Genomic DNA, 15764 nt, shown 5'->3' with positions numbered 1-15764 from the left:
TCATTAAAAGAAAGCTCGCTTCTCAAGATCACAATGCAAAAAAAACTATCACTCTGCTCAACAGTATTTCCAACGTATCTACAATATTTAACCAGTAGAAACAATCACATAATGACTGTTAACTTAAACAGCGTACGCTCGCTTGAGTTTGCATGGTTGAGTCATGCTGTCTCAGTACGTTGCTTCACCATCCATATTGTCATCACTGTCTGCAGCAAAATCTTCGCCATTGTCAAAATAGCTTTCTATGTAGTCATTTTCCTACAAAGAAACAAAGGAAATGGATAAAGTCAAATTGACTGATTCTTACATATCATCCACATTCAACTTGTTTTTAGCAGATTTGGCAAAAAAAGATTAGGTCATCATTATTAATCTAACCTCTTCAATATCCTCTTCATATTCTTCCTCTTCAATTTCTTCCTCTCCATCCTCGTTCCTTGTTTTCTTTTCGGTCTCGTCATCTGACTTTTCAGGGTTCCCCTCATCTTTCTTTGCCAGTTCCTTAAATATAGACGTTAGGATTAAATTATTACTGTAAGACATTAGCTAGCTCAGAAGGACATGTATATCTCTTGGTAAGTACATATACATCCTGAGCTCAATAATAATCCACTAACTTGATTAATCACATCAAGACAAAATGAACAGAACATGTAATGCTCAGTAGTTGAACAAACAAGTGAAGAGAAACTTACGTCTAATTTATTCAGCATTTCCTGTGTTTCTTTGCGTGACACTGTTTTCCTCTTTGTGCCTGTTGGATTTAAGCATTTTGTCTTTATCCTTATAGTTACAGACTGAAAGGTCATAACATACATAATGGGGTTTAATATACCTGCTTTAACACGAGGTTTTTTCTTTTGGGGCATCAATTCTTTTGGGAAAAGGTTCCAGTCTAGAATATCAAGAATAATATTTACTTTATTTTCCATTTTTTCTCAAATAGCTCTAATCTCATTACAGTGTGTTATGCAAGTACCTGGGATCCATTCCTCATCCTCCATCTGTCGGTGCTTGAGGTATCTCTCTGTGTATCTCTCCACTTCTGTTTCACGTAAAAAAGACCAAGTTTTGCCTCAATACACAAGTCCCAATTCCTTCTCACATCACATCCCTAGTAACAGTAGCTGAAACACAAGTGCAAGCACCACCCACTGGGTGCTACTCCTGATTCTTAGCCACAGTGATAAATCAAGTTTGCTTATATTTCAAGTTATTATCATAGATAAAATCTATCAAGCTCCCGGCCACTGAAATTACAGTTAGTACATTGTTTTGTGAGCACAAAGCACCTACATTATACATCTGACAACATTTAGGACAAGAAATTATGAAAAAACCTACTACTTGTTATGGATATATTTAGCTCACTGTTGACCAAGGGAACTCTGAAAGGCCTGTAAGGCCAGACCATTGGAATCAAATTAAAACCGCCAGCAGCTGTAACCCAATATTTCTGCCATAAATCAGCCTCTTTCTCTGTTTCCAGATATGACCCTAATTAAATGCTTCATTTCCTAAGTGCTGCATTATCTTTCCTCACAGCAGCCAATTGTCTTGCCATGGCATTTCTATTGGATGCCAGGTCTCTAATGCACTACTCTCCTTCTCACCTGCCTTATTGGACTGAGGCTTGATGTTGTGTGGCAGCCGTTGCATCGTTCCCCTCATCTCCTGTTTCAAGGCCAACATGTAGTCCTCTTCCTCGCCAACTTTCAGCGGAACTGGTTTAAAGTCTGTATTCTGGAGGGGGAAAGATAGCGGAAAGGAGATAATTTTGATTAAGTGTGACAGTTATGTTACTTTTTTGTACATAGATTTGTTTACTTTTGATCAACACTATGGAGCGGCTGTGGAAACATATTAAAAAATGACCTTCTCCTTTTTATATTAAAGATAACATTTTGGTTTTAACTGATATGAGTGTAATTACATTTATTGTTTGCAGAAAAAATGCTGTCCAGTAGTGGTACAAAATTCTACTACACTGATCCTAAACCTAAACTGAATGAAATGATATAAGGCCTTGGAGGCCTTTCAACTTGAGCAAGTAGACAGAGGTGTCTCACACAAAATAAGGCTTACTATCCAATAAGGCAAAATTGACCATCAGTGGCCTCAAATGCCCCAGGTGTGTCAACTGGTTTGTGGTTATCTGATTTAATGCAGAGTTGTTTGGGAACAAATACCATCATATCACAATGTCATGGTTGGTTACAGGGCCTGTGTGAGTATGAGGAAGAGGGGTCGATAGGGGCCCAGAGGTCATTTTTGCCTTTTGGCCCCCTATTTGCTGCATCGTGCAGAAAATAATAGAGCATCCTTGAGCCGCTGATAATTTGTCTGTTATAGCAGAGGATGCTCTAGGAGGAAGCACTTAATGGGACACTGTTTTAAACAGGCTCTTAACATGACCATGACAAATGCTCTTTTACCCAACTTTATTCATGCAAATACACATATTTCTTAGCTTATACTTTTTGTTTAAAAAGATCATGCAAATTTCTCCTGCTTCTGTGATCCGTCACCACCAGTGCATTCTGAAATTTAGTGCCATTGAACACTTTGAAGGGCTTATTGGTGAATTTAATATACTGCAATGTGATATGTCATCGTGGGATCTCTGCACTTAGGCAGTGTGCCTATGTATGTATGTGTGTGTGTCCATGCATGCGTGTGTGTGTGTGTGTGTGTGTGAGAGAGAGAGAGAGCGAGAGAGAGAGAGAGAGAGAGAGAAAGATAGAGAGAGAAAGTAAGTGTGCGGTCGGTACTTACTGGAAACAACGGGCTGGGCCCCACCCTGGCTTCTGGCATGCTGCCCCTGCCGATGCCCAGAGCCTCAATGTTGAAGGTAAAGGCAGCCACTCCACGACCCTTGCCTGCCATGGCTGCAACCCTCCTTTGAACCTACAGCACAGAGCCCACATGTCCTTAATCAACTTCCCTGTCACACACGTGCAGACACAACCAGTTAATGCAACACAGCGTCGCCTTTTCTCTCACTTTTCCTACTATGCAACGTTGGTCAGCACTGATATTATGTCGGAAACACATCAACATATACAGAGAGTTGTAATACTCACTAAGGGGCTGTTAGTAATTTGCTCCTAATGTGGAGACGTACAGTCCTAAAAGTCTATGTACTACAGGGCTGTTCAGCGGCATTAAGCCTTTACTGAGTCTCAATGTTTCACTTTTCGAGTTTACTTGTCATTAACATTCAACGACCCGCTTGTATCCTTTGTTCGGCACGTAAACTAACTCCTGAAATCACTAAATTTACAGCTAAGTCTAATGAAGATTTGTAATACTTTGCTAACACCGGCGTGGACCGCTATGCTCACACTACACTCAGCATGTGGAAATGTGGCTTTAATTCACCCCGCCCCTGCGTGATGTCTGAGAAGGCGTGACTTCTTTTACAGCCAATAGTGGCGAGTTTTAGGCTGTCGTCACTCACCCTTTTGCCCAATGAGCATGCTCTCCTCCTACAAGGGTGTGTCAGCGGCCCCCATCACATTAACCTCAATGAAAACATAGCACCCCTAGCTAGAAGGCTAGTCACACCTCTCCGCCGCAAAATCACCTGGCAGCACAATACCCACACCAGCTTACTTCGACAAGTGCATGAAGTGGGATGTCTGCAGCCGACTGGTACGCTCACAAATCGCTCGGAGACGGACTCTTCTGGATCCAGGAGCGATTCTACCAGTCAGAGAACCGGGCCAACATCTGGCTGCTCCGCGGCACACATCAGGACGTGGTTATAGACACTGGTCTGGGCTTGAGGAGCTTACCTGACTACATCGACGACAAGGGGCTGCTCGGCAAAGATCCGCAAAGGAAGAACCCGCTTCTGGCCATCGCCACCCACGCCCACTTCGACCACTCGGGCGGTCTGCATCAGTTCCAACAGGTGGGCGTCCATAGTGCCGAGGTCGATGCCCTGGCCAACGGAGACAACTTCGAGACCGTCACCTGGCTCAGCGACAGGGAGATAGCCGAGTCTCCCAGTCCAGGATGGAGGGCAAGGCACTACAAAGTCAAGGCTGTGCAGCCTACACACATACTGCAGGAGGGTAGGTAGGAGAGGCCGCTTTTGGAGATATGATTTATGATAAGGGATGGTGGGTCTGTGATCAAACACCAGGTCATAAGGTCTAAATGCATTTGCCTGAAGATAAGCGTTATGGTCGATACCATTAGACGATGTTTACTGGCTGCGCCTGGACTCTAGCTGTAGTTTGCACATTAAGCTCTATACGCAATCCCTGCTTTCCCCACAGGAGGATTTTACTGAACAATGAATTTGGCAGAAGACCAAAAATGACTTGCTACACACCCACGCACACATACACACACACTCTCTCTCTCTCTCTCTCTCTCGCTCTCCCCCTCCCTCTACAAGTGTAAATGTCTTCTTGCGCAACATGAGATGGGCTGTGTGAAGGCTTCGGAGGCGTTTTACTTGTAAAGGGGTGGCAGCTATTTCCGCATTCGTCATCTTCACTTGCAAAGCAGCTCTATTTTAAGCCAGTGTGCTGCTGATTGATGGGTTCTGTTTCATCCAAGAAAGAAAAGAGGAGAATGCAGAGACTGAATACACCCCACCATGCCAACACCCACCAAGCAATCGAAGATACACACCAAATCAATCACTAATAAGTTAAACCCACATTCTGCAACTTTAGATTATTAATTACTTTCAAGATAGTTGTTGCACAAAGCTTATATCACAAAGGATGCTGCACTGTCGGAGTTTGGACCAAAACTTGACCTGTTACCCTCTTTTGCATTCTTACAGTGTGTGTTCTGCACCGTTGGTCAACACACTTGTTCTGCTGTGTCAGAGCCACTGCTGCAATGCAGTTAAAATATCTCAGTCTGTCAGTTCCCCTCTTTTGTCACACTGTGCAACTCATACCCAGTGTGGACCAAATCAATATACTGAATATCCAAGACTCCAAATGTCACGGTGTTATGGGGTGACATGTGGAAAACAAAAATATAACCCTGGCTTGATTCCAGATAGCCAGATTGTGAGGAAGACAATGATTTAATCTGGATGTAAATCTGGGAAAGGGATGCATTTGGTGATAAGGGTACAAGTTATATTGTGTTTGTATATGTCTAGGTGATGTCATCAACCTGGGTGACAGACAGCTGACAGTGCTCCACATGCCCGGTCATTCTCGGGGCAGCATCTGCCTCCACGACCGAGACAATAAGTTGCTCTTCAGTGGAGACGTAGTGTATGACGGCGCCATGATTGACTGGCTGCCCTACAGCCGCGTCAGTGACTACATCAGCAGCTGCGAGCGTCTGGTTGGGCTGGTCGACAGCGAACAGGTAACACTGAAACACACTAGAGGTGGCCTAACCATTTCAGTTCATAGTTCCAGCATCTTCTTTGATACACAAGGTATCCAGTTCCATCAGCTAAAAGTTTTCATGGTCATGTTTTTAAGTTTATGACTGGAAGGTATGTACATTTTAGAGGGGAAATATGAAGTCATTTCCATGTAGCCTAAATCAATATATTTACTAGCTATATGTAAAAATCATTCTTATATCAGAGATACGTATCATGTACTGATGAATATAGTTTGGTGTTTATCCAGAGAAATAATGCTTGAGTGTCTCACAACGGATGATTTAGGAATTGATGTAGCATGCACTGTACATCATTTAACAACTGGCATATTCATTAAACAGGTTGACCAAGTCCTCCCAGGGCACTACAACACCTTTGGTGCGAAGCGGCTCCACCGGATTGCGTCCACATATATCAATAGAGCTGGAACGTGTCCCGCAAAGTTCTCCACATTTGCCTGGAGTACTCTGGCTGGGGTGGCACTGCGGGCATCCAACCCAAGGAGTGCCTGTTAATGAGAGGGGATTATGGAGCTGGAGGAAGCATAAGTGCACAAAGAAAAATGTTTATAGAGGACATGAAAGAGGGTGTGGAGGGGAAACACCCATCATTTATAGGTAACAGTAACATTGTTCATTTACTTATGTAATCCAACAGAATTCATATAATTGCCAAACTTTACGTAAAATGCCCCTATTGGGTTACATAAGTCAATAATCAGCATCATATGAAGCATATAATACAAAGTATTTATGAGTGTGATTCTGTTATATACTGATGATTATGTATATGTTGGTCTGAATATTATTAGATGTATGGTTTTTATACTTTAAGCAGATGTGAATTTACAATAGCACAACAATGGTACAACTCTGCACTACAAACAGAAAGCATGGAGCTTTGGGTTTTCCTCTGACAAATTTGAAATGGAGTCAATATGGCCATAGTATTTCTCTATGCATATTATAACGCTCAGTGAAGACTCAGTGTCCACTACCTCCTATGTTTGTAAGGTCGTTTGTACTGTTGACTAATCTACGGCTTTGCTATCGAAACACTGACAATAAAACCTCTGTTCTACCTGCTTTCCTTGATGCCTCTACAACACAGACTGCTGCAGCTTCAATGTGGAATTTTATCTCCAGCCGTTCTCGTAACAGGCGATCACCTATGGGATTTGTTGCTGAAGGGAGAAAGAGAAGCGGAAGAGAAATTGATAGAATATGATCCATCATATGCTCAGAGTGCAGAGTACTTTAAGTACTTTTCTGATCCGATGGAAAAGCTCTCCTACTTCAGGGACAGGTGATACAGATAAGAGAAGATTTCCCCGATCAGACTTTTTCTAGTCAGCCGTGCAGAAGTGCAGGGTGTTTTAACTTGTTTACTCTCATATCTTCTGTGTTACAGTGTAGTTATAGTTGTGTTGTCTTCATATATCCTTCAAAGTGTCACAGTAAGGAAGTATGATTTTTGGAACATTTTAAGTAACTTCAACTTAAAAAAAGTCTTACCACTGGCAAATTTGTAAAAAAAAAAAAAAAATCAGGATTTTCATAGTTCATGTGGATAAGACAAATACAGATAGGATAGAAACAAGACAGTTGTGAGTTGATAAAACATTTATTATATTTAATGTTATATTATTTAAACATGAGATTTCCACATTTCTCGTTTTATGTTCGCCTTCTAGGACGGCATACGTGCAGAACACAAAGCCTGCTAACAAGGGAAACTCTTGCAAGGTTATAACATTCAATGTTATCTATTCATAACAGTTAAAGATCTGCACATCATCTGTTAACATGATAATCAGGTATCAATATAGCTGCATTTATAACAAAATCAATAATGTAACAAAAGACTAAGAGAGGAGGTTTATTTGTTAACTTATAAAAATTAATTTACAGTAACAAATGCTGTTTTTCAAGCATTTGACAGTTTTTAATCTTAGTAAAAATGGTTGCCCGAGTTCTGAGCCCAGAGAGGGAAACTGTTACCAAAGTCCACAGTAAACAACAGAGACAGAGAAGAAGAGGCTGTACTGCACCGAGACACCGACTCCCCTAGATTCATTCTGTTTTCTTGTGATAAGAAGTAACTGCTGTGAGTTGTCTAAATGACAACAGCTTACATAATTGAAAAAAACAAAAAAAACAACAAAAAAAACAGGTGGCAGTGTAAACAAGCCATTTAAATTTTGTTCTTACTATCACAACCTAACAGCTGACTTTGTTTTATGTAAGTATTCTGTTTCACAGATAGTTTTCTAAAATACAGCCACCATAAAATAATTTCTAAGATTTCTTTCTGTGTTGCATAATAATAGCTAAGTGGACGTTTCACATTTAATTGGATTTTTCATAAGCAGGAATCACTATTCAATGAACTCCTACAATACTGCCGCTAGGCAGTGTAGCAGAATTATAAGTATGGCTTGGGTTTTCAATAACACTTTTAATAGCTTTGGTTAATTTCAGTTTATTCTAGGGTTTGCTCTATGTATGTAAGGACCTTTTACTCAGTTCTGTCCCCAGCCCCTCAAAGTGTGCAGATAAATGTGTGAAAGTAAAGACCAGAGAACAGATTTTTACCCTGAAGAGATCACAGTAATAACCAGTACAGTAAGTATGAGCACTTGCATTAAGTTAAGCTTTCACCAGATTCATTGTTGAAATGATCTCAAGTAGTTCAACATTTTAACTGTAAGTGTAATCATGCAAAAAAAAAAAAAAAACAACAACAAAAAAAACTAAACAAAAACAAAATGGTGCATAGTAATTTTAGGAGAACCACAAAGATCATCTGTTGTGTGAATGATTAGAAAAGTACACTGAAGTAGATATCACAGTACAGGCAACAAACATCAACCTTCCCTCCACACTCGACAGTTTACATGTGAAAACTCTTGACTGATTTATACCTTATGTTCATTTTCCAAGTTCATTTTGCCGCATGCTTCCTGGCTTTCATAGCATAAACACTGCAAACCTTTCTTTATAAAATACAGATAAGAATCACCCAGTCAAAACACTGCTAGTGCATTAACAGAGATGACCTTGAGACAATGTTTGAGTGGCCAGGACGGCTGATGCAGAGGACAAAACAAAACCTTTTCCAGTTTCAGAATTAGATTCCAAAGACAGAGTAGTAGGCCTAGTGTGGCATGTTTATCAGATCAAGTCCTTAGCTCTTAGCATCACTTAGCATTAGATCATAATTTCTCAAAGCAAGCAGAGTACCTCCCATTTAGTTTTGGACCATCTTCAAAATTGTGGCAACCCGGCAAAGTGCAGAGTCGCCCGCAGTGATTGTCACCTGTCTTTTGTGTTAGAAGACATTCCAGTTTGCCCCAGCAGGGTCTTCCATGATCCACCCTCCACCAGAAGACAGGCTAAAGGCAGCTCATCCTTCTCAGAACTGCGCATATGGCCTAGCAGATAGCCTGAGGTGGGTTCACATGTGTTAAGCCAGTTAAACCATGGTTTCATGAGCACTATTGCCTTTAGGTCAGCATAAAATGTCTGCCAGGAAACAAGTTCACACCTGACTCTGGAGCCAGTTGCGAGGATCAAGTCTGGCCCTGAGGTTCCTGAGGCTTCGTCGAGCTGGGGAAGGCCTCGAGAAGGGGGCTCCCTCAGATGACTCAGGGCTGTGGCTGCCCTCACTGTTGCTGGAGCTGTTGCTGGAGGTGGAGCTGGAGCAAGAGAGTGTGGTCTGTGTGCTTCGCTGCGATTGAGGCGAACGAGAGGAGACAGCGATTGGGGTGAGCAGCGAGGAGGGAGGAGGCTGGCAGGGGCCCTGGAAGGTCCCTCCTCCTCCGTATCCCCTCCCTCGAAGGGTGCTGAGCTTCGCATCCAGCGACAGCGTGCGTGGCCTCAGACGGGAGGGGGAAGATGACGAGAGAGAGAGGTTTGACGAAGGCTCGGGCCAGCCATGGTGGTGAGAACAGGGACTGGTGCTGCAGTGGCTGTCGCTGTCTGACGTCAGACTTGCATCAGAGGACAGCAGACCCAGCTGCGGGCAGCGGTGAGGGCTCACAGGGCTCTGGGTCAGGCGATGAGGGGTGCAGGGGCTGTGGCCAGACAGACGAGAAGTACAGGGACGAGGGCGGCCAGCGCTTTTGGGGTTGTTCTCCTCAAACACAGACATCCAGGTGGGAGAGGTGCCCAGCTGGCTGCGGAGCTCCAGCTCCTGCAACCTCCGAGCCAGGATGTCTGACACAGTAGTGCTGAGGTCATCAGATGACTCAATAACTGCAGGAGAAATGCAGCAAAACGTATTATTACACTGCTGTAGAGCAGGCTTGAGACTGGATTTTTTCAAAGGATTTTAATCTGTAAAATTTTAATTATTGCTTTTGGATTAAATCTGAAATTTGGGTCTCTCAGAACAGTTCATTTGGAATAGGGATTTAGTAAACATACCCCACCATTTAAATATTTATTTATTTATATTATATATCTTTTCCACAGATTTCTAAGGTAGAGATAAGGATAGTTTTATTGCAAAATTTAAGAATATCTCATCCTCTAATCCTGCTGGAGGTGAGGATACTGGATGGATTTCTAGACATGTTTGCAATTCATTAAATATCAACTCAAAGTGAAGCCGTGAAATGTTTTTTAAAAATATAACCTTGAGTTTAAAAGCAGAAAAGTTTGCAGAGGATTTAGATGGTTAGATTTTCTGTTATTAATCAAAAGGTACAGTACAATATAAAGTCTGTTCATGGAAGCTTTGTATCTTTTCTACAATCCTGTCACGCATTGTACACTTGCACTTATAGCATATTGCATCATTGCCAAAGAGAAAATGATGTAAGGACTTCAAATCTGGATTTGCATCATTGCTGTTTCATTCATGATGATGGAGCAAAAACATCCCGTCTTGTAATGTTTTGCTGAATTAACAAACTATCATCAAGTTGAAGCTGATGCTGAATTTGAAAGAAATCCTGAATTGCATTCACTCTATCAAGAATAGACTGTTAACTCAAACCAGCTTTTTGGGACTGCAACATTTACCACAACATAATTTACACCGAGCCCTACTCCTGTTACTTCACCTGTCGTTGTAATAGGATGAGAGCAGAGCGCGAATCTCAGCAGACACAGCGTTATCCTGCAGCAGAAGACCCTCACAGGAGGGTGTGGCAAGAGGCGCTGCCAGGGGGGTTAGGGAAACCGAGAGGGAGGTTGGCGAGAGAGAAGGGGTGGAGTAGGATAGGAGGTGTGCAACAGGTGGAGTTCAGTTTTTATGTGTTTTAATGGTCGCGACAGAAATTGATAATGGTTGACACGTGTGTGATTGAGAACGAAAAAAAAGAGATTAATTCAAGGATAAAGACAATTCACCCGTTAAAAATGAAAATGGTGGGAGTTGATGGAAAATGTGGAGTTGATCATGAATGATGTATGAAAACACAAGGAAATAATGAAGAGGGACAAAGGAGACAAAGCCAAGGAGTGATGGATTCAGGGCAGACAAGGAAAATTGAAAAGGGCAAAGAGGAACAGAGAAACAGAAGACAGAGAGTAAGTCAGCGTGTCAGAGATAAGACCCATTCTATCTACAGCACAGAGAAGTAAAGCAGAGTGTGAGTTTGAGATATCAGGAGAGGAAAATTTAATTGTGACAGCATCTCTCATGCATCCAAGGAATTAAAGCTACACACAGTCACGTGCAGTGCAGACACAGTGCCTTCTTTCCCTGTCTTCCCTTTTGTTTTTCCTTTATAGTTAAATGAGTTTTGATCAGGGGAGGGGTCTTACCCATTTCGTGGTAAAGAGAGCCCTGTTTTGGTGTGACAGGAGCCGGTTTCCTCGGTGATGGCAGTTCAATTTTCATTAAGTCATCACAGCATTGCTTCCACTGGCCTGTACGTTGGAGACAAAACAGTAGCCTTCAACAAACCCGAGCAGCAGATATAGAGAATACACAATATTTCACGCCCCTTGAGATGGAGTCTGTTAAGCAGCTATAGTAACATACGTGAGTGGCTGCATGCAGTGGGTGTATAATCACACGCTGCCTGTGTTCTAGCATAGCAAGTACTCACTCATATCATAGAAATGTTGCCAAAAGGCCTCCATCCACCGATGTGTGTCCTCGCGGCTGTCTGTGGTCAGAGTGTGCGTGACCTCCTCACCTCCGTACTGGTTACTTATACAGATATTCTGAACTTTACTCTGAGGGTCTTTCTCCGACGCGCGTATTCTGGTCTCCTGAAACAGGGGAGCAACAAAGAATACAATCATCTGCCACAAAATGACTACAATCAGGAATGAATGCCAGTGCTTCTGCATGAAAAAAAAAAAAATTATGTGCTGCAACAAGTGGTCATTATGGCAATTGTAATTGTAATTCCCCACTGAAAATAAGCCCTCACTAATAAAGCCAGCAATTAGCCCTCTTCCAAGCCATTTCCCTTCAGCAATTATCTAACAAAAGGTGCAGACATCTAAATTCCCACCTCCTCATTCTACTCCAAATGTGTCTAGGTCTGTTTAAAACCACTAGATGGCAGTGTTGTTCCATTCATTAATTTGTCACACAGAGCTCCCTCCTTCTCCTTCAGGAGGGCCCAACAGCTGACTAACAAAGGATCACACAGACCTGATCTGATCTGACTAACTTGGCTTTGGGTCAGCTGTGTGCTCAGGGTCAGAGGCTACAAAAGACCGAATGAGTCACTGTGGAAAGAATGAGAACCCCCACAGGTATCAACTCTCAGACACACAGACAGGAAATAAGATGATTGAGAACCTGACTGGCTGACTGACTGTTCTTTACTTCAGTGCCTGAAAAAACAGAGGGATGAGAGAAATGCGATTCCTGATTGGATGGCTCTGAGCATCGTGTCTTATTGTGTGTGCAAAGACTTGAGAAGATACTGAACTGCTCTTTTCTAGCTCTGCAACACAATCACAGTTTCCTACTCTTGGCTTCTGAGCTGTTCTACTGACAGCCCTGCTCTGTACTATCAAGGGGCACCTTGATAGTACTTACTAAGAGAAGATATCGTCTCTTACTTTTTTTGGCTCGAAATATACCAGTTGGCTTAGGATTCAACCTGGCAGCAATCCACAGGCCTTACCAACTATGCTGTTGATGCCTGAGGTGTTACCAAAAAACACAACTGTATGTTTTCTGTAAGGCTGGATCAACCTCTGGAGGCTTATTACTACAGCGCGGATAGTTTGTCTGTTTTCATGTGATTCCTCTCCTGACCTTGTTGATAGCAATAGTGAAAGCTGGTTCGACGTTGGCCTCCACGTCTTCTTGCCGGTGGTAGCAGAAAAGGCTTGTTCCTTTCAGAACGGCGTACACTTTTGTCCAACTCTGAGGGTCACCTCCACACTGCTGTGAGGTAGACAAAAATATCGATGAGGTGTGGAGTAAAAAAAAAAAACAGGGAAAGAAGCACAAAGAGAGATGGCATCGTAACAAGCAGAGGAGGGAAGCGGAGGGGGAGAAAAGGAAAAAACATGTTCATCAGCGCTGCAGACCAACCTGGCAACTTACCTTAACTTTCAAACATCCACTCATCATCTGTTGGGTCATGCAGTGAGGCTGAGCTGCGAGGCGGCAACACATACTGCCGTAGAGTGGCAGCCAGTACGAACACTCTTCTACAGGGAGAGAGAGAGACGGATGGGCAAAAATAAACACCATCAATAAATAAAAAAAAAAACATTCCCTCATGATATTCAAAATTCACACACAAACATGTACACTCATATGCATCCGCACACGCAGACACACACTTCACCCGCACATCACATTGCCTGCCCCCACCCACCCACCCACCCACCCATTTAAAACAAAAACAAGGCTCGGGGGTGTAAAAGACTGGCAGCTGCAGGGAGAGTCATGAAGTGCGGTAATGAAACTTTACAGCAGGCTGAAGGGCCAATGAATAAAACACTAGGGGCCTGTCTGTCGGAGGCTCTGGGCCCTTGTTAGCCCACATCATTACAGCTTTACACAACAGTCACCTCACTAGCACAGCGTTTATTACTATGACCTTGACAATAGCTGTCTGTCAGAGAACATGGAGACAGAGAGGAAGGGTAAGGAGGGAAAGGAGGGGTGGGGGCGCACAGTGTGCTGGCTTAAAGAAAATTATTAGAATGCAAAGGAGGAGTGAGACGGTGATGTGTGAGAGAAGAACAAAAAAAAAAACCCCAAAAAAACAAGACAGATGGCTGATTTGGCTGAGAGAGGAGAAAGATGGTGAGGAGACAGATTGATGGAGGCTGCCACTCACCGTTGCCTGAGATGGTGAGGTCATGTGTGCGAAAGCTGTCCTGGACGTGTGACAGTGACAGGGTGGTATGAGCTAAGAGGTGGTACTTAGGGCCTCTGTCAAAACACAAGCGAGGGGAGAGAAATTTATTTGGTGGTTGAGTATGCATGCTTACAGTGAAAAACGGTCTCCATAAATATACCCACCTGTGTTCTCAGAAATATATATCTGTTATTTCTCTCTCTGTTCTCACTCCATTCAATCTAACCAGCATCAAATGTCAACTAGTCACTTACGGTACAGAGGGAACTGGCAGCAGGAGAGGAGCTGCCCCTCCGTTGCTGACAGGACTGCATGGTCCAGGCTCCATGGCTGCACGGAGCTTCTTCCCAGCTGATCGGCCCAGAGAGGAGCTCAGTTTACTGGCTAGTTTCCTTGGTGTGCTCCCTGCTGAGTAGTCGTCCTCTGAGCAGCAGCTGTACAGCTCGACACGGAGCTCAAAACCCGGGCTGGCTTCGCTACTGCGAAAAGGGAACACACATGACGAACATGACTATATCAGTGTCGAATACAGGTCGGATGCGGGTCTTTTTTTGTGGGTATTACAGGCAGACGGATGACTCACAAAACAATGGCGTTGTCAAAGCAAATATCAGTGAGAGTCCGGTCCACTATCACCATGTCTGTGTCAAAGATCTCTCCTCCCAGCTGGAGCAGGCAGAACACCGCACACCGATGAAGCTCTGCAGAAGAACACGGTGAAAAGGCAGAGCAAAAGAGAGAAAAAATAAATCCCACATATGAGACATGTGATCGGCTTTCGTTCATTTGCGTCACTTGAAGTCACTTAGTAGTAAAACAGCACCTTGGGTATCACTGCTGTAATATAAATAAAATGGCCCTGGATGGTCTACTATCTTTCTTCTTGTGCGTTTCTCTTCCCCTATTGCACAACTGAATCCAGGCCATCATTTTGCCACTTCTCATACAAATTCAAAATTACAACAGAAAAGAAGAGGTGGTCTGTTGCTACTTACAGTGCCCATTTCCCCAATGGGTGTCAAAGTGTTGGACCACACTGCATGTGCTTCCCTGTCAATCCCACATTGAAACTTAATATTCAAATTTATTATTCCAAGTATGAGCTCAACATGGTTAAAATATGAATGGGCACGTGAGAGAGGAACATGCTTTACTCCTCCTTGCCTCCTGGGCTTAGTTTATGTCTCGGTGTGCTTAATGACCTTGACTAACAGCCTCATTAAGCTTTGTTAAGAGTCTACTACCTGTCTCTTGAGTTCATTTATATGCGCAGGCCATGCCGATTAATTCCATTCAAGTTGCCAGGGGAGAGAATGAGCACTGAGACTGCCATAATGACTGCACGGATGTTAACCCACATTGACTCTATCAAGAGGAGGTGGAATAGAAAAATAGTCAATATAAATATGACCGCTGTAATATTTTCAGTGCACCATTGAATTCTGAAATGCCAAAAAAACATTCAAATATGACTGGGTTCACAGTAACATTCCCCAGGACAAAAGACTAGGGGCGTTCCTTAAATGCACAATGTCAGATTTCATTTGTTCTGCCTCCCAGTATTCTCTGCCCTACTAATAATGACCCAATTCAGCGCCAGTGTACTGCTGCTTCTCAGAGCCAAGAAGAACAGCCAACAAGACGAAACAGTGGGTCAGGTTGTGCTTGCCAGGAGTTTCTCATGTCTAAAAAAGAAAAAATCAGTTCCTGTGAAATACAAAGATATCTGGGAAGCTGCAACAGACTGTAATGATCAGAAACAGACACTGAGTAGAGAAATGTCATACTGTATGGTCTTGTTTGCACTGTTCAGTGGGAGTCTCCTGGGTCAGCATATTTTTAAATATACGAAACAAAAAAAGTCCACATCAGTGTTTCACCCTGAAGACAACGATGAAAATGTGATTTTTGTTCTGCAGTCACAAGGAATCCCACACTCACGTCACATGATTTCTCAAAAGCTATCACACAAATAAACTCAGCATCTTTGAAGTAGCCATTCTATTGCTGTGTGAGGCCACATGTCACCTCCCTCAGAAGGAAATCATTAATAAAACCTACAGGCATACATCATCAATAAGCCATCGATGAATT

General features: G+C 43.0%; 3 protein-coding genes across 6 annotated transcripts in view; 1 reads left to right on the top strand and 2 right to left on the bottom strand.

Annotated features, from left to right (window-relative positions):
- Positions 1–116: 116 nt before the first annotated feature.
- On the bottom strand, positions 117–3385 carry polr3g (polymerase (RNA) III (DNA directed) polypeptide G). The gene is made up of 8 exons (XM_056375535.1): positions 3087–3385; positions 2779–2910; positions 1617–1746; positions 983–1048; positions 839–898; positions 699–757; positions 382–504; positions 117–261 (listed from the first exon to the last, which is right to left on the bottom strand). Exons 2-8 carry the CDS (start codon positions 2887–2889, stop codon positions 172–174), a joined length of 639 nt encoding a protein of 212 aa, XP_056231510.1. The 5' UTR covers positions 2890–2910; positions 3087–3385; the 3' UTR covers positions 117–171.
- Positions 3386–3510: 125 nt separating this feature from the next.
- Positions 3511–6462, top strand: mblac2 (metallo-beta-lactamase domain containing 2). Its single transcript, XM_056375534.1, has 3 exons — positions 3511–4082; positions 5138–5352; positions 5719–6462. Exons 1-3 carry the CDS (start codon positions 3641–3643, stop codon positions 5890–5892), a joined length of 831 nt encoding a protein of 276 aa, XP_056231509.1. The 5' UTR covers positions 3511–3640; the 3' UTR covers positions 5893–6462.
- A 519-nt stretch (positions 6463–6981) lies between these two features.
- Positions 6982–15764, bottom strand: part of rtkna (rhotekin a) — a 54994-nt gene continuing 46211 nt past the window's right edge. For 3 of the 4 annotated variants that reach the window (XM_056375526.1, XM_056375527.1, XM_056375528.1), the window contains exons 4-11: positions 14254–14371; positions 13925–14149; positions 13650–13744; positions 12905–13011; positions 12611–12742; positions 11439–11604; positions 11152–11256; positions 6982–9633 (exon numbers count right to left, since the gene is read on the bottom strand). In XM_056375526.1, coding sequence (XP_056231501.1) covers positions 8918–9633; positions 11152–11256; positions 11439–11604; positions 12611–12742; positions 12905–13011; positions 13650–13744; positions 13925–14149; positions 14254–14371 — 1664 coding nt within the window. In that variant the 3' untranslated portion in view covers positions 6982–8917. Of the gene's footprint in view, positions 9634–10445; positions 10543–11151; positions 11257–11438; positions 11605–12610; positions 12743–12904; positions 13012–13649; positions 13745–13924; positions 14150–14253; positions 14372–15764 lie in introns of all 4 variants that reach the window. The other variant, XM_056375529.1, reaches the window with a different exon arrangement.

This window comes from Seriola aureovittata, chromosome 5, assembly GCF_021018895.1.
Source record: "Seriola aureovittata isolate HTS-2021-v1 ecotype China chromosome 5, ASM2101889v1, whole genome shotgun sequence".
Lineage (NCBI taxonomy): Eukaryota > Metazoa > Chordata > Actinopteri > Carangiformes > Carangidae > Seriola > Seriola aureovittata.
The sequence above is the reverse complement of the archived record's forward strand: the minus strand, read 5'-3'. Positions and strand labels throughout refer to the sequence as shown.